At 41.0% G+C, this 26,925-nt stretch overlaps 1 protein-coding gene across 4 annotated transcripts in view; it reads left to right on the top strand.

The window, feature by feature from the left end:
- CNKSR3 (CNKSR family member 3) overlaps positions 1–26,925 on the top strand; it is a 104,458-nt gene that overhangs the window by 60,266 nt on the left and 17,267 nt on the right. For all 4 annotated transcript variants that reach the window (XM_019029777.4, XM_031012190.3, XM_055391077.2 and 1 more), the window contains exons 3-8: positions 7,589–7,791; positions 8,504–8,591; positions 16,261–16,302; positions 19,197–19,316; positions 21,631–21,690; positions 26,841–26,909. In XM_019029777.4, coding sequence (XP_018885322.2) covers positions 7,589–7,791; positions 8,504–8,591; positions 16,261–16,302; positions 19,197–19,316; positions 21,631–21,690; positions 26,841–26,909 — 582 coding nt within the window. The remainder of the gene's footprint in view (positions 1–7,588; positions 7,792–8,503; positions 8,592–16,260; positions 16,303–19,196; positions 19,317–21,630; positions 21,691–26,840; positions 26,910–26,925) is intronic.

Raw genomic sequence — 26,925 nt, 5'->3', positions numbered from 1 at the left:
TATTTTTGTAAATAAAGTTTTATAGGAACACAACCATGTCCATTCACTTACGTGTTTGTGACTGCTTTCTTGCGACAGTGACAGAATTGAGTGGTTGGAACGGGACCACATGGTTCCCCCAAAGCCTAAAATATTTATTAACTTGTCCTTTACAGAAAGAGTTTGTCTTTTTCAGAAAATCTCTGTATTAGTCTAATTTTCTTTTATAAGGAAAAAATGATGGAAATACTCCTGAATGAAAATGTCACCTTCTGGCCAGGCGCAGTGGCTCATGCCTGTAATCCCAGCACTCTGGGAGGCCAAGGCGGGTGGATTGCTTGAGTCCAGGAGTTTGAGACCAGCCTGGGCAACGCAGCAAAACCCTGTCTCTATTAGAAATACCAAAAGTTAGCCAGGTGTGGCTAGCACGCACCTATAGTCGCAGATATTCAGGAGGCTGAGGTCAGAGAATCACCTGAGCCTGGGAGGTGGAGGCTGCAGTGAGCAGAGATCGCACCACTGCACTCTAGCCTGGGTGACAGAGTGAGAACCTGTCTCAAAAAAGAAGAGAAAATGTCATCTTCTAAATTGAAGTGAGAAATAGGTTCTGATTTTCATGTCTGGTTTTGTTACTATAAAAAGCGGTTGAGTTTCACAGATATTTGTGATATTTAAATAACTGATATTTGCACTTGACATGACCTATAAAATGGGAAAAAAATGTGGCCTTCATTACATTTTGTAGATGATGGGTTTTGGCTTTAACATGAATGAGTAAAATCCTGCTGGGTCCTGACACTAGAATCACATGGGTAGCTTCGTTAGGTGTGGGCCAAAAACACCTGTAAGGACATTTTGTTTATAAATTAGTTAGTGTGGGTGGGATTCAAGTCTGCCTGTCCCGGTGCCAGGCTAAAGATGCAGTTTACTTAACTGTCAGGATTTGGACAAACTCGACAGCATTCAGGCTGGGTTAGTAATGCCCTGAACCCCAGCCAGGGGTATATACAATTACATCACTGAGAATGGTGGGAAAGAATGTGCTGCTGATGATTTTGCCGTCGCTGGTCTGCATACTGTTGATTATATAACACTTGCTGCATTGTGTGTATTCTTCTTCTTAAAATGGACAGAGCCTTGTCTTCTGCTCTGAGATGTGCTGCTCTTGTTTAGGAAAGTAATGGGGAAATTATTTGTAGTTGATAAATGAGCTGCCGCCTGGGAGACGCTATGGCCAAGTAGTCTGAGCACGGGTCTGGGAAGCAGGAATTTGCATTCTAATCCTGGCTCTGCTACATGCTACTCCCTCTGTGACCTCCGGGGAAACGGTGGTGTCTGTTTTTCCCATCTGTACAGTAATGCTCACCTTAGATGTGGCTGTGTACTATTGTGTGTTTTGCACTGCCCAGACATCTAAGCATCCTGTTTATTACCGAAACTGTATTTTCTTTTTTTTTTTTTTGTGCAAACGTGTTTGAGTTTACTTTTATTATACTTTCTGGGAACATGGCTTTTCCGTCTTTTCTGCTTGATGTTTTGCAAATTGTCTCTTTCACTTTGCAGTAATACTTTGAGGACAGGTAAATTTACTTGGAAATCCAAAATAAGAGAGGCAGGAACGGTCAGCTAGAGACGCATCACGTGCATCAAGTGGGATGATAAACGTTAACAGCTGCCTCTGGGCATTCTCTTTGCTTTTTCCTCTTCTCTACCTCTTACAGCATTAGGCTAAAATGAACAAAGCTGGACAAATGCCAGAACCTAAAGCTGTGTTTTATCTCCTACAATTTCCTTCTAATTTCCTTTGTAGACCAAGCTTTGACCTCAGACTCATTCTGGATCTGCTCTGTGCCAGTGACTACATTGGACAGGGGGGGTCACTTAGGGGTTCACAAAAGAGTGTGGATTATTTTAGTGAGTTTTACCAAAATGTCTTTAGTCTTGATATAATTTCCTTTTTGAATATTCTCATTATAATTCATATATTAATTATACTGTCTTTTTAATCCATTTATAGCATATAGATCTTTGGATATATAAATTGGTGATGCTTGGAACAGACCATCTCCAGGGCAGTTAATGTGTAAATGCAGTTGGCCTTGGTGTTATAAAAGAGGTTTCTATGTAAACTTAGTTTAGTGGATGTTGATTTTATGATAGACAGGAAATGAATATAATTAAAAGTAAGGAAAGGGGAGGGGAGAAACAAAACCACTGGAAAGTATCAATGTAAAGAGAGGGGCAGATAGATGGACAGGAACCTAATATAGGAAACAGCTATTAATGAAGATTCCAAAACTGGTGAGCAGTGGCTCACAAATTAGCTGGTCATGGTTAGAGAGCAATGAGAGAAACCATCCTTTGTGAACATTGACTTTGGCTGGCAGTCGTGGCTTAGGAGAGTGATTTGTATTATATGATGAGACCAGGACGACTTTCCAAGATTGAATTAGAATCTGTACCCAATTTTTCTTCCTCTCTCTGGGTAGAGGGTACCTGAGACCGATTATAGAGCTGCTCTTTTCAGTAGGATAGCTGTTACCCAATGTGACTGTCTAAATGAAAATCAACTAAAATAAAATAAAATTCAGTTCCTCGGTTGTACTAGCAACACTTCAAGTGCTCAGAAGCTCCATGTGGCTAGTGGCTACGATATTGGACAGCACAGATAAAGAACATTTTCATCTATGCATAGAGTTCTGTTGGCCAGTACTGGTCGAGAGGGTGTGATTGAGAATAACCAGTAAGAATAACCAATAAGGATAAGTATGACTGTGGCCGGGTGCAATGGCTTACACCTGTAATCCCATCACGCCTGTAATCTCAGCACTTTGGGAGGCCGAGGCAGGCGGATCACGAGGTCAGGATATCGAGACCATCCTGGCTAACATGGTGAAACACCGTCTTTACTAAAAATACAAAAAATTAGCTGGGTGTGGTAGCGGGTGCCTGTAGTCCCAGCTACTTGGGAGGCTGAGGCAGGAGAATGGCATGAACCCAGGAGGTGGAGCTTGCAGTGAGCCGAGATCATGCCACTGCGCTCCAGCCTGGGCGACAGAGCGAGACACCATCTCAAAAAAAAAAAAAAAAAAGATAAGTATGACTGTAACCTGTGTTCTTTGCCAAGTCAGTGAGGCCCTAGCTTACTGAACACCAAGGCATGGGCAGCTGTGTTTTGAAGGCTGAAGGAGGTTGAGAAGTGAACAGAGTTGGAATTGATACATGTGTTAAATGATGCTACCTAGACTTGGGGTTAAATGAAGTACCTGTCATGAATCTATGGGCCTAGAGTGCTTATGTGCACTGGTATACCTCTGAGATTATTTGTTGTTTATTATTCACCCAAGGCAAATCATTTAAACATGTTATCTTTTTTACGAGAAGAAATGCAGGAACAGGAATTTTTGCTGGCAAGTTGTATTTAACTTGATCTTGCTTATGAGCTTATTTAAAAATGCCTTAGGAAAACTGTGAACTATATTTCTTAGGTTGTCTCTTAATTGACCCAAGTCAATAAGATGGCTTTGATTTTGTGTCTCTGGCACACCTTAATCACACGTTAGATCACGAACAGAGCTAGTAGGAATGGAGAAGATGGTAGAGAAGAAGTTGTGTAAGGTTTGTCCTTAGCTAAATGTGTATAATTTTAAGACTTTTTGCTTTCCTTTTCTCCCATTTAGTGTATGGTTTCTCTAGCCAGATCAGGAAAGGATCCCGGATGGTGAACCCTAGGAAGTGAGATCTCAGTGGAAGGGTTTTAGTAGGTGAACAGATTTTCAGAAACTCATTGTGTTACTTAATTTGTATCTTTTTGATGCCTTATCTCAAAGCAGTTTCTGAAGGAGACAAGTTTTGGGGAAAAGACTGGTGAAAATAATTAATCTGGTCTGAGAAATTATTTATTTTCGGTCTTTATGGGGCACTTAAGTCAATAATCCTTTCCTGATTATGCTTCTACAGTAGAGGTTCTTTAGAGCTACTATAATCAGTTTCTTGTTCTCTCTTTAATGTGGAATGGGGTCGAAGGGAAGGAACTTTCCTTTCTTCTTCTCCTCCTTCCTTCTTTTAAAAATTCTATTCTAGCTATATTTATTCATCTTTCTAGGTCCATTATTTGTTTTGGGGAAAAAAAAGAGCAAACTGAGTGGAAAATGAAGAGAACCAGTTATAAGAAGCCACTCTACCCCTTTATTTCAGTATTAAAAGTGGTATGTTTTTAGAAGATTGAGGTTTAAAGTTTCTTGCAACAATAAAATGCTCTTAATCCTCTTTGAGTTCAATAAGTAAACGTTATGTATATGGTAATAAAAGTTCCAAGTAATTTATGGTGACATTGATTATTGAAAGCTGACTTTCCTGCTTTTAGTTCAAAACTCTTCATGTAAGTTGGCAGGCTGAGTAACTGACTGAATGAGGGGGCCTTTCCCTTTAATCATAGTTACAAGTCCTTCAAAACAAGCTCTGTCTTGTGGCCTCTTTATCCATTCAATTGTGAGTCTTTGATTCTTTGAATTTAAAAAGCTATGATGCAAATCCATCTTATTTTTGTCTCTCTATTGAAGGACAATATTATTATATTTTAGTCTCTAGAAAATAACAAAAAATGAATATCACATTTAGATAGAAAAATACTGCTAATATAGAATATTCACTTATATTTTGAAATTCAGTTTTTTTCAAAAGCTTGGAAGAGAACATTTTCAGCTAATTTTTGCTTCTTTCAAAATTTCTAATTTTTTAAATATTATTTTTTGTTTTACTAGGAGGTAACATAAATTTAAACTTCAAGTAAAATCTATTTAAAATTAGAATTGTTTTGTTAAAGTCAAAGCCTTTTGTTGTTGTTTTTAACTTACCATTGTTCATCTTGCAAAAAAAAAAAAAAAGTTTCTTACCTACTTCCGAGTATATTTATGCTTTATGTATCTTGATTTTGACACGTGACTTGCCTCTCTCTGGCCCACATGCCAAAGCCAGCTGAAAGAAGTTTCTCCACAGCCGGGTGCAGTGGTTCATGCCTGTAATCCGAGCACTTTGGGAGGCCAAGGTGGGCGGATCATGAGGTCAGGAGATTGAGACCACCCTGGCCAACATGGTGAAACCCTGTCTCTACTAAAAAATTCAAAAATTAACTGAGCATGGTGGCACTTGCCTGTAATCGCAGCTACTTGGGAGGCTGAGGCAGGAGAATTGCTTGAACCAGGGAGTCAGAGGTTGCAGTGAGCCGAGATCACGCCACTGCACTCCAGCCTGGTGACAGAGTGAAACTCCGTTTCAAAAAAAAAAAAAAAAAAGTTTCTCCACTTCAGAGGGGATGTGTAGAATTTTGAGAAGCTGAATAGCTATTCAGCTTGTGCTGGATCCAGGATCACTGGACAGTTTTCCTTATTCTTGTCTAATGTCCATCTTGTCATCTGTCTTATCACGTGGCCCTTTTTTGGGCAGGTTGTATGGAAGGGGACATACACAGCAGAGAAATCAAAAGCTTGTGCCCTAGATGCAGATTGCCTTGGTCAAAAGCTCAGCACTACCGCTGATGAGCTTTGTAACTTTGGAGAATTTATTTACTGTTTTCATGCCAGTTTCCTTACTGGTAAATTAGAGATAAAAACATTTCTACCTTCACGGGCTGTTTTCCTGAGATTAATACATGTCAAACACTGAGTCCAGTTCCTGGCATAAAGTGTTCAATAATGTTAAGTATTCTGTTAGTTTCAGTTTTTAAATGGTACCAGATTCTTGCCTTGGGATGCTATTGAGACGGCATAATGTATCTCAGGAAATATCGTCATGTTTTTTTAAAAATGATAAAACAATTTAGGACATACAGAGGCAACTGAATACAGAAATGTATACCCCCACCTCTAATGTTGCAGATTTACATGTTGTTTCCTGGGATTGGCTCTTTTCTCTGAAAAGGAGTCTAGGACAGTATTATCTCATGAAATTGATTTTTTTGAAGCACCCACATAAGCTGAACATTGTTCAAAAAGAACACAGGTTAGAAGCACAAGAGCAAGAAATTAATTTTATTGATTGATTGAGACAGGGTCTCTCTCTGTCACTCAGGCTGGAGTACAGTGGCACGATCATAGCTCACTGCAGCCTCGACCTCCTGGGCTCAAGCGATCCTCCTACCTCAGCCTCTTGAGTAGCTTGGAGTACAAACAGGAGCCATATCTTCAAGCTCAGGAGATCACGCTTAGTGAATTGGTGTTTAGTTAGTGCTGCTGTGTTTTTTTGTGTGTGAGTGTCTCGCCTGGTGGAAATCCATGTATTCCATGACTATATGATTGTCCACTGTGCTGGAAATACCGTAGTGGGCATACTCACAGAGCCCTGCTTCTGCAGCCCTCACATCCCAGTGGAGGAAGAAGGCCGCAAACACGGTGCTTCAGATGGGGCAGAAGTGGGTGATGGGCTAGAGAGTGAATCGAAGGGGCGATTCTGCCACCAGGGGACACAGGGCGATTTTTGGTTGTCACACCGGGGGAGGAGGTACTACTGCCATCTGATGGGTAGAGAGCAGGGATGCTGATAAACATCCTGTAAGACACAGGGACCCCCACCCCACAAGCGTTATCTGGCCCCAAATGTCAGTAGCGCTGAAGTTGAGAAACCTTGTTCTAGATTAAGTGGTCAGGGAAGCCTTGCAGGGGAGGGGACATTTGGGCCAGCACCTGAGTGATAAGAATGAGCCGTCGGCCAGGCGCGGTGGCTCACGCCTGTAATCCCAGTACTTTGAGAGGCCGAGGGGGGCATTGTGCCTGAGCTCACAAGTTCGAGACCAGCCTGGGCAACACGGTGAAACCCAGTCTCTACTAAAAATACAAAAATTAGCCCGGCATGGTGGCGCGCGCCTGTAATCCCAGCTATTCAGGAGGCTGAGGCAGGAGAATCGCTTGAACCTGTGAACCTAGGAAGAAGAGGTTGCAGTGAGCTGAGATGGCACCACTGTACTCCAGCCTGGGTGACACAGTGAGACTCCGTCTCAAAAAATAAAATAAAATAAATAAATAAATAATGAGCTGTCTACGACAATATTTGTAGGAGGCGCAGTTGGGGAAGAGGAACTATCAAGAACAAAGTCCCTGAGGCCCGGGTGGCTGTGGAAGGAGCAGAGAGAAGGCTGATATGGGTGGGATGAGTGAAGTGGGCTGGGGATAGATCACATAGGGTTTTGTGGTTGTTGTAAGGTTTTTTCAAGTGACTAACTGGGCTTTTGAGTTATCAGAGAGTTTGAATATTGGTGTTTGTTTATTGTTTTGTTTTTATTTTGAAACAGAGTCTCCCTCTGTTGCCCAGGCTGGAGAGCCGTGGCGCCATCTCGGCTCACTGCAAGCTCCGCCTCCCGGGTTCACGCCATTCTCCTGCCTCAGCCTCCCGAGTAGCTGGGACTACAGGCGCCCGCCACCACGCCCGGCTAATTTTTTGTGTTTTTAGTAGAGACGGGGTTTCACCGTGTTAGCCAGGATGGCCTCGATCTCCTGACCTCGTGATCCGCCCACTTCGGCCTCCCAAAGTGCTAGGATTACAGGCGTGAGCCACCGCGCCCTGTCGAATATTGTGCATTGTTTTGAATTTTTCTCTTTGATTTTATTTTCGACAGAATTATGGCCTCGAAACTGATAATATGAAGAACTTGGTTCTGAAACTGAGAGCATCTTCCCACAATTTACAGAATTACATAAGTAGCCGACGGAAAAGTCCCGCTTACGATGGCAACACCTCCCGCAAGGCCCCCAATGAGTTCCTGACCTCTGTGGTGGAGCTCATCGGCGCTGCCAAGGCCCTGCTGGCGTGGCTGGACCGGTAAGTTGGAGATGTGCCTTTTACTGCCCTGCAAGAGTAGATAGAGTCCAAGCTGCATGGAAGCTGTACTTTGTCTTAGGAAAAGGAACCATTGTTCTTTTCATATCATTTTTACCGGCTCTTAAGGAGTCCTCAATCAGTGGTAGATTTTAGGATTCCTTTGCCAGTTAACTTAAAAGGTTAATAGCAGGAACAAATTAACCTCAGCTTAGAGAAGAGTGCAACTGTGCTAAAGGTTGTGTTTTACTGAGATTAAACGTTAATGGTTGAGGATTTGATTGGTATGAAAGCTGTTAGTTGACTTCAGAAGGGATGTTAACTGTCATTTTTATTTTTGTTTTTTTTTTTAATCTATTCCTTCTCTCTTTCTATTCAGATTCCTATTTTATGTGTCACTTGAGAGAAAACAGTTAAATAAAAACTAATTTAATACAAAATTTAGCTGGGCTTGGTGGCACATGCCTGTTGTAATCCCAGCTACTCGGGAGGCTGAAGCAGGAGAGTTGCTTGAACCTGGGAGGCGTAGATTGCAGTGAGCCAAGATCATCCCACTGCACTCCAGCCTGGGCGACAGAGTGAGACACAGTCTCAAACAAAACAAAACAAAAAGGAATTTAGAGTAGCCCATGGGGTAGCTATGCTTACCAACATACAGTGGGATCCCAGTGGATTCTCCCTACCCCTTTTTAAGAGGATTGTTGTTACCTTCTAGGGCTCCGTTTACAGGGATCACTGATTTCTCAGTCACGAAGAACAAAATTATCCAGCTTTGCTTGGACCTGACCACTACAGTCCAGAAGGTCAGTAGTATGTCATTTTCACTTTCTATTTTTTTTTTGCTTTTCCTCTTCTTGAAAGGATTTTTATGCAGTATGAAGTACTACTCTCCTCTCCCCACCTCAGTTTTTTTCCCATCAGAACTGGGAAGAGATGAAAGGCTTTAAATTAGATCATTGTAAAGATGGTTTCTCTGAAAACTGACCAGTGGCCTTTGAATTAAAGATTACCTTTTTTTGTGTGTTTTAAAATAGTCAAACTAATAGTTCCTGTACTTCCCCTAAAATGTTAGAGCACTTAATTTTTTTTTTTTAATGAAAATTCTGGAGTAACTAAGTTGCATGATAGTCTTTGTTCTGAGTACTTTACTATATCTGCTTCTTAATTTTCTTTTCATTTTGGCCTCTTGTTGGATTTACCAGTCAGGATGGGCTAGGTTGTGGTACAGTAACAAACAACCCCCAAACCTCAAACCTTAGCAGTTTATTCCTTGATTATTTACATCCAAATGGGTCAGGGGTAGAGGGCAATCACCTCTGACTCCTCATTTCAAGATGTATACAGGACATAGGTTGACAGAATCACTAGTATGTCATGTTGCCTGTCCCCAAGGCAGAAAGATAAAAACCATGAAGGTCCTCACACTGACTGATGTTCTGGACTGCAAGTGACACATGTCAATTTCACTCATGGCTCATTGCCTAGACCTAGGTATCTTAGTAAAGGCTCAGGAAGTTTTATATTAGCCAGTCTGTAACTGATTGAGCTTCTGTGATCTTAATTTAAAAAAAAATTTCTTCTTGGACCATCAGCTCTTAGGACTACCTTCTGTCCTGTTACTTGGCATGCAGCAGATGCTTGTAAAATATTTTTGAATTGAATTGAGGCTATGAAATGTAAGGAAGAGCTTGTTGTTTTTTCACGTCCCACTTGGTTCTAAAATTCTGTTTCCACATTTGTTTCTACTGCTGATTTGGCAAAACATAAAGAACATCCTCCCTTCTGTCCTGACCATGCCATAACAGAGATGCAATTCTGAAAAGCCGTGCGTTTTCTGGTTGTTTCTGGAATGTGAATTGTGAACTTTGTCTCTGCACGTGGCAGTTGTTTGCTCTAGTCCTGAGCAGCCATTGTTCTCAAGGCACATGGATTTTTGAGGTCGTGATCTTAGAAAGGTACTCAGAGCAAGTAAAGTAGCTTCTGAGTTTTTGCTCTTTTTTCTGGTGCATAAAGTAATTTTGACAAAAAAGAGTCTGATACCAGTTGTGATGCATTAGTCATACAGCCATGAAGGCATGGCATTTGTGGTTGAAGGCATTTCCCTGATACCTACCTTGAGTGTCCATTTTCTCTCTTGCTTCCCTCTTCCCGTAATATTTTCCTCATATTTTTATTTTGTTTTATTTTTGAGAGACAGGGTCTCACTCTGTTGCTTAGGTTGAAGTGCAGGGGTGTAATCATGGCTCACTGCAGCCTCGACCTCCTTGCTCAAGCAATCCTTCCACTTTAGCCTCCTGGATAGCTGGGACTGCAGGTGCATGCTACCATGCCCAGCTAATTTTTAATTTTTTTGTAGAGACAGAGTCTTGCTATGTTACCCAGGCTGGTCTCAAACTCCTGGCCTCGAGTAATTCCCCTGCCTCTACCTCCCAAAGCACTGAGATTACAGGCAAAAGCCACTGCACCTGGCCCTGTTTTGATTTTTAACAGAGTTTACTAGCGATCAATTAAACGAAAAAGTTAAATATTGTGATTAGCAAATGGGAAAGTTTTGCTTGTTGGTACATTTGTGTTTTATTGTGAAGGGTCCTCAACTGTGTGGCTGATTCAGGCTGTCCCCACTGCAATGTAGGGAGAGGAGAGAAAGGGATGAAAGTGAAGGCAGAGGGGGTCATGTTTGTTTCACAGGGTGAACTTCTGCCTGAGCAAGTTGATGTTGGCTTCCGAGGTATTTGGACACTTCTTTCAATACATTTTTATTTAGCACTTATTCTGTGTCTGCTGCCCTGGGATACCAGAGTGAATAAACAGATAAAAAGTCCCTGACCTTCTGGAGCGTACAGTCTCTGGGAGAGAGAAAATGGATAGATAAGCAGACTTTTATATATGAATATATATGGTTATATAAAGGTAGAGCAATGCTAGGGAGGGAAGGCGCACAGGAAGGAGTGAAGGGAGTACAGTTTGAGATACGTGCCTAGAGTCGCCTGCTTGAGAAGGTGACACTTGAGTAATTCAGCCAGGAGAAGTCTGTGCTTGTCTGATGGGATGGGCTTATGCATCATCTCAAGTGCTACTTTTCCTGGTAATTGTAGAGAGGGGTCGTTCATTATGAACTGATGATTAAATAAAAAAATCTTCCCATAGGAGGTACATGTCCTGGTCACATCAGAAAGGTAGCTGTGAGCATCTTCATTGCGCCTGCCCAGCTTATTGGGGCCTAAGAATGCCTGGGACATGATGAATGGTGCTTTTTAAATGTGTGTTATATGAATGAAATAATGCTTTGGACAGATAGGCTGCTGAGAATTTGACTTTTATCAGAACTCAAGGGACACAAGAGGTATTAGTTTTGTTTGTTTCCGCGTTCATTTTCTGTTTCTCTTTTTCCTGTGGTGCTCACTGAGGGAGGTTAGTCTAGTGGTTAAGAGCGTATTCTTCACAGAGAGACACCTATAGGTTCAAATCCTACCTCTACCATTCATTAGCCCTGGGGCCTTGGACAAGTCACTTATAATTTTTGAACCTCAATTTTCTCATTTACAGAATGGGAATACAAATATTTACCTTACCAGATAATTTGGTGGGATTTCTACAAGTTAATGTTGAGTTAAAAAAGAAAAAAGGCCAAAAAAAAGTGTGGTGTGAGGATAAATGGTTACCATAAATACCTAAAATGCACGCGTGTGTGTGTGTTTGTGTGTGTATATATAAAACACGCATCCTATACAAACTTGTATACAAAGTAATATGTAAATACAGTGGATAATTTGGAAAAAAAGTTGTGTTTACTCTGGCAGGGGGAGAGAGAGGGAGGGAATGTAGGAGCCAAGGCAAAAAAAGAGAACAAAAAATTTTATTTATAAAAATCATGTATATGACCACATTTATGTAAAATTAGATACGGATAAATAATATAAAATACTTGAAAAATAATACCTACTCCAAAAGATTGTTATGAAGATTAAATGAGATATAAGATGTGGGCCGGGTGCGGTGGCTCATGCCTGTAATCCCAGAACTTTGGGAGGCCGAGGCGGGTGGATCACGAGGTCAGGAGATCGAGATACAACACGTGAAAAGCACAGTGCCTGCTTCAGAAGGAGTAGACTGTGGCAGGAAATACAAAAATCTTGCCTTGTACTTGTTTTCTGGAATCAAATTTGATAGTTTAAAGAGAAGAACTGGACAAATATACTGCCCTTATTCTCTGATTTTTTTTGTTTTAAATTTGAACAGTTTTGAAGGAGTAAGACTGATATGTAAATATATATCAGGATATCATTTTCTGAACTTAGATTGAAAAATATGTTTCTTGACAAGCGCTCTTGACAAGCACATGTTCTGTAGTAATTGAAGAACATAGCTGGGAGTGGTGACTCACGCCTATAATCCCTGAACTTTGGGAGGCCAGGGCGGGTAGATCACCTGAGGTCAGGAGTTCGAGACTAGTCTGGCAAACATGGCGAAACCCCATCTGTACTAAAAATACAAAAATCACCCAGGGCATGGTGGCGGACACCTATATATCCCAGCTACTTGGGAGGCTAAGGCAGGAGAATCACTTGAACCTGGGAGGCGGAGGTTGCAGTCAGCCAAGATTGCGCCACTTCACTTCAGCCTGGGTGAAAGACTGAAACTCCATCTCAAAAAAAAAAAAAAAAGAACATAGGTGCTTTGGCAAATGGTGATGTTTGTGCATCTGTGCGCTCAGATACACACAAATTAGAAATTACAAACTTGATGAATGAGTTGTGTGGCTTACCCCATCTGCGTTGTGATGGTAGCAATGAGACTGAACGTGCCAGGGGACTTCACATTCTCTTGCAGCTGCTTGACAGAAGATCTGTTGACTCTTTGGGAAGACATCTGTCTTTACCATTTATTCCTTTTAACTGGGGAATTGGAGGAATAAAAGTTGTATCTCTTTCCAGTGACAAAGAACATGTTCTGCCTGAGCCTTTATTCTTGGTGTCCCTGTCTGTGAAGAGACATTTGCTTGTCCCATCTCTCTTCTACATCTTGCCGTCCCCCCTTCTTCTTCTTGCGGTGACATCCTTCCTTCCATCCATCTCTGCATCCTTCCTTCCAATAATAATTTATGAGTCCTCTAATTTGAAGGATACATATTGCTGCTTCTTTTCTCCTGCAAGGAAACTGTACATTTCTTTTAAGAAATCTCTTCATTTCTTAACATTTTTTCAGCTGTAGTCCTACACCAAGTACAAGGATAGATCTTCCCATTCAGTGTTGAGGCTGTAATTTGAGATGAAGGACCCCAAGGTGGGAAGGGATTGAGATCTGTATTTCCAATGTAGTCTCCTCATGTCGTGATGCCGTGAAAACTGAAATAGAGACGGCAAGAGAGACACAATGGCACTGGCAGGTGCTGAGTTTCAGTCTGGAAAGAAATAGGAAAATGACGCCAGATGTGTTGGTGCACACCTGGAGGCCCAGCTACTAGAGGCTGAGATGGGAAGATCTCTTGAGCCCAGGAGTTTGAGACCAGCCTGGGCAACATAACAAGATAGTATCTTAACAACAACAAAAAAGAGAATTAGGAAAATGAGCAATATTTGTCCCCGAGAAAACTGAATGGAAAGAAAACAAGCCTGCCAGGCTCAATGGCTCAGGCCTTTAATCCCAGCACTTTGGGAGGCCAAGTTGGGAGGATTGCTTGAGACCTGCCTGGGCAATATAGTGAGACCTCTATATTAAAAAAAAAAAATTAAGGAGTTAGCCAAGCGTGGTGGTGTGTGCCTATAGTCCCAGCTGCTTGGGAGGCTGAGGTGGGAGGATTGCTTGAGCTTGGGAGGCGGAGGCTGCAGTGAGCCATGTTCATGCCACTGCACTGCAGCCTGGGTGACAGAGTGAGACCCTGTGTCACATACACGAAAAGAAAGCAAGCCATGGAAGCAGAAGAGGAAAAGACTGCTGCTGAGTGCTGACTGTGTCTCAGGTGTATATCCACGCTTGACACATGCCATCACACCGAATTCTCAGCAGGTGTGCATCCACGCTTGACACATGCCATTGTGCATCCACGCTTGACGCGTGCCATCACACCGAATTCTCAGCAAATCTCAGAGGTAGGCTTTGTTATCACCCCATTTTAGAAAGAAGGAAGCTAAGGCTCAGAGAAGTTAAACCTACTGCACAAGGCTGCTCAGTTCCTGAGAAGGCAGAATAGGAGGAGAGGCAGGGGGTTGCTGAGTCCCACCCAGGCTGGGCCTCTGCTGCCAGGTGACCTAGGGCTGTGAGAAGCTCAGCTCACTGTCCAGCCTGGGAGGGTCGGTGACTTGGTTTTGCACTCATTTTTCCATTCCATTGCCTTCATGCCAAAAAACAATGTGAAGTCATGCCTGCAGCTGCTTCCTCTCGGCAGGAATGGGAGTGGGAACCACGTTCACAGTGGCGGGAGGTGAGAGGGAGTCCTTTCACACGCAAACTGGAACAATTTGGGAGGCGGGAAGCTTCTTGTGCTGCTGTCTCCATCACCACCGCAGTCACCACTGCAGGGAACCGATATTCTTGGTGACCTCTTGGATCCCTCAAGGAATCAAGTTGTAGGAACCTTGCGGTCACAGGTCTACCTTGTTCTTGGGCTCTGGTGTATTGAGAGTTGGTCTCTGCCTCTAGGTGATGGTCTCCCTGAAGTGACAGTGCTTGTATTAATTTAGAGATTTGTGGGCCGGGTGTGGTGACCAATGCCTGTAATCCTAGCATTTTGGGAGGCTGAGGCGGGTGGATGGCTTGAGTCTAGGAATTCAAGATCAGCCTGGGCAACATGGTGAAATCCCGTCTCTACAAAGAATACAAAAATTAGCCAGGTGTGGCGTCGTGCACCTGTGGTCCCAGTTGCTTGGGAAGCTGAGGCGGGAGGATCACTTGAGCCCAGGAGGTCAAGGCTGCCGGTGAGCTGAGATTGCACCATTGCATTCCCACTTGGGCGAGAGTGAGACCTTGTCTAAAAAAAAAAAAAAAAGGAATTTGTAGTGAAAGATTATAGACACAAAGATAAAGTATTAGTTTTATTTCTAGCACACGATCACATATGTATACTGTGTTTCTAAGGTTGAAATGTGTTTAACAAGTCTGCCAGACAGTATTAATAGGGGATGAGCCATAATGGTAGTTGACAGTTTAGTTTTATCTACAAGATAGAATTGGAAAAGCACATTTGGAGCTATAATTATTCCTATTTACAGAAGCCGCTCTTGTAGTTTAAGATAATATCAAATTCACACATGTAAAAATACATTTCTAAATTTATTTTTTTTAAGTCTTTTCTGTCTAGGCTGCTCTTTTCCTGAGACTCAGTATAAATTTTAGGAGCAGTCATTATTATTGTTTCCTACATTTTTATCTAGTAGAAAAAATTTTAAACAAATGTAAGAAGACAATAAAAGTCTGATTATTAAATCATATAGAGTAGAAACTGGTAGGCATCTTCCTCCTTCAGAAGTAGTAAAAAGTGACCTAAAAATGACTTTTTGATTGACGTGAAAAATCTTCACCTGACAATTCCAACACAGTTGATTAACATTTTGTCATGTACATAAAAGAATTAGCATTATCTTTAAGATTGTCCTAACTTGGGATTATAGTTAATAGGGCTGAATAAACTCTATAGAATCTAGTTGTATTGATTTTTTTTTTCTGCATGCATTCTGCAGTATAGGTTGAAATCCTTTGCTACAGATGAGTTCTAGAAGGTTAACTGTGAAAGTTTCACATTGGCAGTTTCACTTTGGCAGCTTTTAGACAGGACAATGGTGATTCCTATAATCAGCTAACCCAGTTCATACAGTGTTCCAAGCCTTTTGTTCTTAAGCTGAATAAATAATGCTTTGCATTCCAGCCCTTTATTTCATGTCATCAATAGCATACCTCAAGACCACTTTTTTGGCAGTGTGTTAATGAATGTTTTGTTGAACCCTTTTCATCTATCAAGGACTGAAATATCTGATTTAATCTCAGTGGTGCTTAAAATAAACTTTTGTGGCTGAGTTTACTCAAGCCCTTATTTGAAAGCTATTCTTATAGGCAGGCCCAGAGCTAAAGACTGCCAGCTTGTTGGCCCACTGCTATCTGTTCCTGGGGACACATTGGGAGCCGTCGTCAGGTTTCTTGACTTGGACTTCTGACTTACTACTCTCTGGACAGTCTGGAGAGTAGGTGGATTTCAGTTCAGTTATTTTTGTAAGTTTTCAAATTAAGTAATTGGCCAAATGGGTTCCTTGGATAAGAACTCCTTAGGTCAGGGGAGAGCAGGACCTTCGGAAGGTGCAAACGTCAGCTCTGTTCCCACTCTGCCCTCTCATTCCCATCCCAGTCCTGCAGGACTGTGCAGGCTGACGGGTGTGTCAGGGACCGTCTTGAGCTGCAGAAAATATCTAGAAAGCTAGGCCAACAGTTCTGAATGTTTTTAACTCTTGTACTTAGTATTCATTTTCTCCATCCCTTCTTTAGGATTGCTTTGTAGCGGAAATGGAGGATAAAGTTTTAACTGTGGTAAGTATACATTCTAAAAGTTATTGTAAAATTCATTTTCCAAAGGCAGTGGGAATCACATTAAATAAATGCCCTGTGGCTAATTACTTCAGGAGATACTTTGAAATATTGGCTTTTGGGACATGAGTTTTTAAATTTAGGTGGAAGGGAAAGCATAAAAGTTATTTAACAAGACCAACTACTGTGAAAATTCCTGTGCTTAAATTAACTACATTGAGTCTCTGTTTTATTTTTTTTTTCTGAACATTTTATCAGGATACAGTTATATATATATTGCTAGCTAGCCTGCTAGTCAGGATTGAACTGATGTGCAAATTTCACTTTAGGACCATTTTGATTTAAGAAAAAAATTCTTGGCAAAAACCTTATGATGGAGGGGGGATATGCTGTAACTGTTTAAGAAGCATTTTGTAACTATTCATCATCACTTCCTCCTTTTGACATACGCCAGCCTGTGCTCTTTTGATAAGGCCTTCCTCCTACTGATGTTAAGGAATTTAGCAATGAAACTGCTATAAATATATTTTCCATAAATAGGGAGGCCAAACAAATTGGAGGAATGTAAAAAGTATCACTTCTTGGATTCTCCCCCTTGGAAAGAAAAATCACTCTTTGGAATTTCCTGATTTCTTTGGTTGTTTAATTTTGAAAGGTTAGATGAGTCTGATTGGGGAAATACCACACGTAGCCACTGTGACTTCTATAAGGAGACCACTTAATAGGGATCCTTTCATTGTCTCTTTAGTTTTACCTTGTCAGTGTTTGGCATTCAAAGAATGTGAGTGATCACTAAAAAGATGATAGACCTAAATGTAAAATGCAAAACTATAAACCATCTAAAAGATAACATAGGGGAAAATTTGGGTGACTGTCAGTTTTGCAATGAGTTTTCAGATAGAACACCAAAAGCGTAATTCATGAAAGAAAAATTGATAAGGTAGACTTCATTAAAATTAAAAACTGCTATGTGAAATGCACTGTTAAGAGAATGAGAAGACAAGCCACAGACTGGGAGGATATGTATTTTCAAAACACCTATCAGATAAAGGATTTGTATCCAAAATATACAAAGAACAAGAACAAAATATACAAAAAACAAGAATAAGAAGACAAACAACCCAATTAAAAAGGAGGCAAAAGATCTGAACAGGTACTTCACCAAAGAATACATACAAATGGCAAATAAGCCTATGAAGAGATATTCAATGTCATTTGTATTAGGGAATTGTAAATTAAAACAACGAGATACCGCTATATACCTATTATATAGGCTAAAATATGAAACACTGACAACACCAAATGCTGCTGAGGTTGTGGAGCAACAGGAACGCTCGTTAATTGCTGGTAGAAATGCAAAACGGTGCAGGCAGTTTGGAGGACAATTTGGAAGTTTCTTACAAAACTAAACATATTCTTACCATATGATCCAACAGTTGTGCTCCTACATATTTACCCAAAGGAGTTGAAAATTTACATAAAAAAATGTGCACAGGATGTTTATAGCAGATTTACTCAAAATTGCCAAAAAAGTTGGAAGCAACCTTAATGTCTTTCAATAGATGAATGGATAAACAAACTGTTGTACATCTATAAAATAGAATATTATTCAGCAATAAAAAAGAAATAAGCTATCAAGTCATGAAAAGCTATGGAGGAAACTTACAAGCATGTTGTTAATTGAAATAAGGCAGTCTGAAAAGGCTACATGCTGCATAATTCTGACTATTTGACTTTCTAGAAAATCAAAACCACAGAGACAGTAAAAAGATCTATGTTTGCCAGGGGTTCATGGTGAGGGATGGGGTGGTGGATAATTAGGTTGCATACAGGGGATAATTAGGTTGCACACAGGGGATATTTAGAACATTGAAACTATCCTATATGATACTGTAATGATGGATGCGTGACATTAGGCATTTGTCAGAACTCACAGAATGTACACCACAAAAAGTGAACCCTGATATAAATTATAGATGTTAGTTGATAATAATGTCTCAATATTAGTTCATAATTTGTTTTTGGTGGCTTTTTTTTTTTTTTTTTTGACAGAGTCTCGCTCTGTCACCCAGGCTAGAGTGCAGTGGTGTGACTCGGCTTGCTGCAACCTCTGCCTCTGAGGTTCAAGCAATTCTGCAGCCTCAGCCTCCCGAGTAGCTGGGGTTACAGGCACACGCCACCAAGCCCGTCTAATTTTTGTATTTTTAGTAGAGATGGAGTTTTGCCATATTGGTCAGGCTGGTCTTGAACTCCTGACTTCAGGTGATCCCCCCACCTCAGCCTCCCAAAGTGCTGGGATTACAGGCATGAGCCACTGTGCCCGGCCTAGTTTGTCATTTATAACAAATGCACCACACTAGTACAAGATGTTAATAATAGAGGAAACAGGGAATGGAGGCTGGTGGTGGAGGGGATATATGGGAACTCAATGTACTTTTTGTTCAATTTTTTTTTTTATAAACCTGAAACAGCTTAAAAAAGTAAAGTCCATTAAAAAAATGGCTTAGTCTCAAAACAATTTTTTTTTTTTTTTTTTACCTTGTCAATATTTGGTATTCAGAGACTGTGAGCAATCATTGAAAAGTCAGGTACGTGGCCGGGGAGAGATGATTCCACTTCATTGCTGAAAGGGGATTTCTGCCTGGCCTGTGCTCTTCAGTGGTCATAAAGGAGCTAATATAAAAGCTGCCTTTTCTAAACAAAGCTGAAATAGTGGCACTATTCCCACAGATGGTAAACATGGAGTCTAAATGCCATGCATTCACTGAGCAGAATTATCAAAATGATTGCCAACCAGAACTAACGATTATAGGTGAAATGCATTTCTCTAAAAATCAGCTTGAGATAAACTTGGTTAATGATTGAACTTTCCTGACTATTTGCTTCTCCAATTCTAGGTCAAGGTTTTAAATGGCATCTGTGACAAAACAATCCGATCTACCACAGATCCTGTGATGAGCCAGTGTGCATGTCTGGAGGAAGTTCACTTACCAAACATTAAACCTGGGGAAGGCCTGGTACGTTCTAATAACACTTGTTTTATTTTCAGATAACATACATCATCATTTACTAAATTTTAAAAAAAATTCCTTATTGCTTTCACTGTAATTCTGAAAAGTAGAATTAATTTAGACTGCCTTCCGTTATGTAGTTAGGAATGTGCTATCTTGAATCCTGTTGATATGTTTTCTATCTACAAAGTATAAAAATAAATACAGTTTAAAAACTGTATACTCGTATTTTGAAGATAACACTTTATTTTTAGGACTTAGCAATGCAAGGAAATATAAAACACTTACACAAAGGAAAGATGGTCTCTGGGTACAAAAATAACATCTGCTCTGAAAGTATTAGCACTTAGGATGAATGTGAGAAGGGACTGGCTGAAGGCAGTGATTCTTAAGAAGGGTTTAGAAATGTTTCATAAGTAATATATGAGCTATATCATAACAGGCTGTGGGACTACATACAAGTGATCTCCTAGTACCTAGCGTGCATCTTATGGGATTAATTTGCTGGAATTTTCGTGAAGAAGCTGTGAAGCCCATTAATTAGCTTAGAGGCTTTGAGTCAGAGAGAGCTGGGTTTAAATCCCGGCTCTTGAGGGACTTAACCTCTTTACATGTCAGTTTCCTCAGAGGGTTGTTGAAAGTATTGTATTAGATTATGAATGCCAAGTACCAGGCACCAAGCATATAGTACGTGTGCATTAATGTGGCTGCAGCTACAGTTGCTGGTATTGATGATGTTGAGGAGAAGGAGGAGAAGGAGAAGGGGGAGGGGGAAAGTATCTAATGTATAGGTAGCTGTCAGGAGCTGTTAAGGCAGTCTGTGCTCTTAGATAGAAAAAACAAAAATCAACCAATTGTTGACAGGCCCACATTCTTAGTGAGCAGAAAAATGCATATTGGTACTGCTTGGCTTCAAAGCAAATGATGGATTATATCAGATTAAGTTTAAACAGGGAGGACTTCCTGGAGGTAGGTTTATAGTCAAATATTTAAGCAGATAAATGCCCTGAGTAGGCAGAAATGGAGTTGTCATTTCAGATGGTAAAGTTATACAAGCAGTGCCCTGGGAGGGGGAGTACCATGTGTAGAGGAGAAGCTGATATAATCTGCGAGTGAAAGTAACAGGATAGGAGAGGAATCAGGAGAACCTGAAGGCGCTGGTGTTTGATGGGACTCTCATCATAGATTAGCGTAGGTTGATGAGCAGGCTGGGTGCGGCATAATTTCTGAGGAGGGTCCACATTATTACAGCATAGATACCAGGATGAGCAACTACTTTTTGCCTGGTCTACTTTTTGGCAACTACTTTTTGCCTGGTCTACTTTTTGCTCTCTTTCCCCATCTTGTAACAGTTTAATTTTAAAAAATGTACACGTGGTGAGTCCAACTGCAGAAATAATTCCTCAATGATACATTTGGTGTATCACTCAGTGAGGCATTGGCCTCTGAGTTTGCCTCTCAGGCCTCCGAGGAGAGAGAATATTCATTCATCTTTAAATTTCCCTTAAAAGGAGGGGTGTCTGTTACTAATTTGCTACCTATGCTTTATTATTTAACAATCTTTGTTCATATATCTTTGTCTGGATTATTAGTAGCTTTAATAGTCACTCTGAGGTTATTTCTGTTACCAAATTTAAATGAATATATTGTGTCCCTAGACAGAGCAATGGTCAAGAAAGAACTGTTCTTTGGCTGGGTGTGGTGGCTTACACCTATAATCCCAGCACTTTGGGAGGCCGAGATGGGAGGATCACTTGAGCCCAGGAGTTTGAAACCAGCCCGGGTAACATAGCGAGATCCTTTCTCTGTTAAAAAAAAAAATAATCAGCTGGGTGTGGTAGCACACACCTATAGTCCTGGATACTTGGGGAGGCTGAGGTGAGAGGATCACTTGCCCAGGAGTTCAAGGTTACAGTGAGCTGTGTTTGCATCGCTACACTCCAGTCTAGGCAACTTAGCAAGACCGTGTCTCATTATCAACATAATAGAACAGTTGTTGTTTGAAGTGCCTCACTCATTCACTCGTCCTGTAGGTGTAAGAACACTCCCACATCCTCGGAGTTGTGGCATAATTCTGTGTGCCTGGTACACAGATTATAGTATCAAAGAGATCACATGTTTTATTTCTTTCACCAGTATTTCAGTTTGCTTAGCTCCCCTTCACCACCCTTTGGATCTTGTTTCTCGATGTTTCAGGAGGCTGAAAAATGAGTATTGTTCTGAAGGGACTGTTGTTAATATTTTATAAGTTTAAGTCTCACTTGGGGCTATGTCTCTAAACGTTGGAGTAATGAGTTAATCTATTTGTGATTCACTCCAGGGCATGTACATCAAATCAACCTATGATGGGTTACACGTGATTACTGGAACCACAGAAAATGTAAGTGTATATTCATTAAGTGTAAAATCTGTTGTGTGTTTAAACAGATTTGATCCACAGTCTCTAAACTTTGAATTTAAACGTGTGCATGCTGTTTGATTATTGTGAGAGCGTGGGTACCTGCTTTGTTTATTTCTGTTGATAGAGTACTGCTTGTCACCAGCTGTTGTCAATTTATTATTTAAATTGTCCTTTATTGCTCTTGTTCATATACCTTGCCCAGTTTTTACCCCTACCCTTGTGTTAATTATTCCTTTTGCACCCGGGAAGTGTTAAGCCGTAAATACAAAAGCAATGATCTTTTTGTTTTTGAGAGTCACTCTTATAAGAACTGGGATTGGTGGCCATGTGTATAAAATATAATTTTTTTTATTTAATGGAATTTTTATGTCTCCAAAGCAGCTATTTCAGGATTTTTACAACATATTTTTATAGTTGTGTTTCATAATATTTGGCATGATATTGAAGTTTAGTCCTGTCTCCCCACCCCTCGAATAGGAAAAGCAGGTCTGTTTCTACTGTGAGAGACTTCTGTACACTGTGTACTTCCTTCTGGAAATTCTGCTATGTGTAGAGTTGTCTTTAGCCCCTCAAACATTTTGAATTTGTGAGAAGTAGAGCTGGTTGAATGCTTTCTTCTTGCAGCCTACAATATGGCTTGCTTTTGAAAGACATTGATATGAAACTAAAAATGTTCGAATAGCTTCCCTGGGTCTGTGCAAAAGAAGCATGTATTTGGGGGAATTAACCTATTTAATCAGCTAAGACAGGAGGAGATAATTGCTAAGATTAGGGGAAATTTTAGTAGCTGCTTTTCTAATCTGTTTGGTAGAAATATGTGTCTAATTTTTAGCTTCAGCTGCTAGATCTTTTGATAAAGGAAAATGGCATGATCTTTGAGTGTGTGTGATAAGCACTTGATGTTTGTAGTGAGAAAATGATACTGCTTAAGGCAGTCAATGAATTATAAATACATTGCATGGTTCTGGCAGATAAATGGGTAGGAAATGGTAGTGTGTTTCAGGATTCTCTGTTGAGCTGCAGCGAGGAAGCCCTGAGAGTCACTAGGAGTTTTTATACCGTGTCACCTCGTAGACAATAACAGCACAGGAAGCTCTGCTTTTAGGCTGGGGGTGGTGCAGAAGAAAAGACACAAGATGCAACACACGATTCTTCCTTCATCCTTGATCGAGACTCAGTACATTGCAGCTCAGCCGTGATAAGAACACAGTCGTATCTGTTTGTATGGATGAGAAACATGGTGAATGTCATTTCAGTTTTTAGAGTTGAAGTTTTGCAATCTAGCAATTTGATGATTACATTGTCTGTCTTAACCAGACCAGTGTGTTTTCCAACTCTATTGGGTCTTCTTGAAGCAATTTCCTCTTGGATCTGGAGCACTACAGAATTACTACTGGAAGGCATAGTACTTCCTTCCTCTTGCACTGCCCCCCGTTTTAAAGAAAAGACGGGCAGGGCGCGGTGGCTCACGCCTGTAATCCCAGCACTTTGGAAGGCTGAGGTGGGCAGATCACAAGGTCAGGAGATCGAGACCATCCTGGCTAACATGGTGAAACCCCGTCTCTACTAAAAATACAAAATATTAGCTGGGCATGGTGGCACGCATCTGTAATCCCAGCTACTCGGGAGGCTGAGGCAGGAGAATTGCTTGAACCCGGGAGACTGCAGTGAGCCGAGATGGAGCCACTGCACAGTCCAGCCTGGGTGACAGAGCAAGACTCCATCTCAAAAAAAATAAATAAATAAATAAAAGAAAAAAGAGTTCAATGACAGACTAAACAAAGCTGCTTTTGAATTAAATGAAATGTCATATGCCATTAATGATATATTCCCTGAATTCCTACCAGAATTGTAACACTGGCTAACAAACTCAGGGTCTGTCCTGGTATTCCCATGTAGGACTGTATGGAAGTCGTCTCAGGGAGTGGTGGCTACCATCTTGTTAGAGATCAAAAAAGAAAACTTGTCTTCTTCCATCTGGTAATCCACTTGAAAATGTCACTCATTCCTTTAGTCATTCAATTCGCATTTATTGAGGACCTGGAATGTGCTAGACACTAGGCTAAGTAAGTCTAAGTCTTCTAGACAAGCGTGGGAAGTTAGGTGAGAGCCCACTTCTCCCAGGCTCAATCTGGATATTTTATTCTTAATGTTGGGTATTAATACACTTGAATGGCAGTAGAAAGTGCCAGCTCCAGGTCAGCTTTTGGCTATCACTTAAGGTTGCTATGACTTCACTGTCAGAATGTTTTAATGGAAGCCTAGTATGGTGGGTAGCAGTGGATGGAAATCACCCATTGTTTTCACAAGTGAATTATGTCCATATTCTTCAATCTTGGACTTGAGGCTGAAGCAATGCTTGCTTGAGGCTGAAGCAAGCGAGGCCTTCAGTCCATTTCTTTGAAGGTTACCTGAGAGGCCAGGATCATTCCAAAGTCAGACCAGCAGTGTCTGATGTTTCTCTTTATTTCTTTTTTTGATGTTATTTTAGACCTTGACAAGAGTCTTGACACAGCCTCATCCATACTTCTGTCCTCCACCCCTGAGATCCGGTGGGAGTTAGATTAGCCTCTGAAGAATGGGTGCATTATTCTCTAGGTCATGACCCTTCTGCAGCAAACCAACACAAGCATCATTTTTCAGTAGTCCTCCTCGTGGTGAAGATAGGCAAGAGCTACTGCCCTGGGCAGAATTTTGGTACCAAGCTCTCTCTTTACCAGTGTTCTGCCAAACACAACTCTTAATCACTTGATTGGACATTTGAGAAATGAATGCAAAAAGATCCTTAGGAAGGGAAGTCAATTCGGGACATCAGAGCATGTTTTTCAAGATTACACATCTAGAGACAGGGACTTCCTAGCCTTGGGGCTATCTTTTGTAAAGTGAAGCTTATCTTAAATGAATCCTTTGCCCAGGAAGATTAACTGGACTGGACCGATTAGGATCAGAATTACTAAAGTAGGCCTTTAACTGTGGGTTAAGCATCTGGCACACAGGGACAAAAAGGAGCATAGATAAATTCATTTTTTAAGTGATGTAAGAAATCTGAGATGGGCCGGGTGCGGTGGCTCACGCCTGTAATCTCAGCACTTTGGGAGGCCAAGGTGGGCGGATCACCTGAGGTCAAGAGTTCAAGATCAGCCTGGCCAACATGGTGAAACCACATCTCTGCTATAAAAATACAGAAATTAGCTGGGCGTGGTGGTGGGTGCCTATAATCCCAACTACCCGGGAGGTGGGAGGTTGAGGCAGGAGAATGGCTTGAGCCTGGGAGGCAGAGGTTATAGTGGGCCGAGATCACACTACTGTATTCCAGCCTGGGTGACTGAGCGTGAGTGAGACTGTCTCAAAAAAAAACCAAAAAAACAAAAAAACAACACAGAAACTTGAGATGAACGTGGGCTGGTCTCTCAGGTGAGCACTGTCGGGTACGGTAGCAGGTTAAATGTTTTCACAAATAACTCACAGTCACCAGGGCCTTGTATGAGACCTAGATAAAATCAAAGGGAATATTTCTACAGTTTAGGGCTGCTTGTTAATTTCCCGTTGAGCCTGTCACAACAATTTAGAGAAACTTCAGCCAGTGTGTCTTCGGTCTCATTGCTGTCCCTCTCCCTGTGTTCAAAGGTGCTATTTTTTGGATATTTAGAAATTGTTTGAAGATTTAGCCAGTAATGTAAGTTAGAAAATTAAATCCTCTATTCTAGATAATGTTTGATTAGAATTTGAAATCCAAGGTTTATCTTTTCTTCTTCTCTTAGTCATATATGAGATACCTTCAACATAAAGAGTTCTAGGCTAGGTGGCTGATATGAACAACAACACCATGAGCAAAATATTTGACAAATGGATTATATCCCTTTATATTTCTTTTTTCTTTTTTTTTTTTTTTTTGAGATGGAGTCTCGCTCTGTCGCCTAGGCTGGAGTGCAGTGGCGCGATCTCGGCTCACTGCAAGCTCCGCTTTTGGGTTCACGCCATTCTCCTGCCTCAGCCTCCTGAGTAGCTGGGACTACAGGCGCCCGCCACCATGCCTGGCTAATTTTTTGTATTTTTAGTAGAGACGTGGTTTCACCGTGTTAGCCAGGATGGTCTCGATCTCCTGACCTTGTGATCCGCCCACCAAAGTGCTGGGATTACAGGCATGAGGCACCGCGCCCGGCCTATCCCTTTATATATATTGTTGTTGCAGTGATGGTAAATTAATAACCAGGCGTTATTTGAAGGAAAAAAAGTCTGGATTTTGTTTTGACACTGAAGACTCATTTTTGAATGTAATCTGAAAATGAAAAGAAAACTAAATTCATTTTCTTTAAAGCAATTTCTGTTGCCACCAACTTTCTATTTTAACAGCATTGCAATAATATGTAAAAGAAGATGGAATGAGAACAACATTTAGTTTTAATAAGGAAACGAGATGACAGACTTACAAAGATGATTTTTCCACGTTGAACAGTTGGTCAGCTTTTATGAGATTAATTTTGATAAGGATATGTGTAAGAATTTTTTTAGATGAACCAATAGCTTTTATCAGCCAATCATTTTGACAGTATATCCAGACCGGGCGCGGTGGCTCATGCCTGTAATCCCAGCACTTTGGGAGGCCGAGGTGGGCAGATCACCTGAAGTTGGGAGTTCGAGACCAGCCTGGCCAACATGGTAAAACCTCATCTCTACTAAAAATATTAGCTGGGCGTGGTGGCAGCCACCTGTAATCTCAGCTACTCGGGAGGCTGAGGGGGGAGATCCGCTTGAACCCAGGAAGTGGAGGTTGCAGTGAGCTGAGATCCACCATTGCCCTCCAGCCTGGGTGACAGAGTGAGACTCTGTCTTAAAAGCAAAACAAAACAAAAGACAGTGTGTCCAGTCTCTTCCCGATAGATTAGATGAGCCTGGCTGTTCTAACAGACAAATTATCAGTTATAACAGACACTAATAAAATGGATAACACAGGATACATGTGTTAAGGTCCTATAGACTGTGTAGTCTCAGGGGAATAAAGTGCATTGTTTCATTTTTCCTGAGAAAATGTTATTTCAGTTGCTAATTGTCTACAGAAGAAAGAAGAAATAAAAGCAGAAAGAAATAGGTTTAAAAGAATTAAGGCAGGTTATTTTGTTTCTGTACAGTCTCCTGCAGACAGATCTCAGAAGATTCATGCTGGTGACGAAGTCATTCAAGTTAATCAGCAAACTGTGGTGAGTTTGTTTATTG

This window comes from Gorilla gorilla, chromosome 5 (genome assembly GCF_029281585.2).
Source record: "Gorilla gorilla gorilla isolate KB3781 chromosome 5, NHGRI_mGorGor1-v2.1_pri, whole genome shotgun sequence".
NCBI lineage: Eukaryota > Metazoa > Chordata > Mammalia > Primates > Hominidae > Gorilla > Gorilla gorilla.
This window is presented reverse-complemented; position numbering and strand designations above follow the sequence as displayed.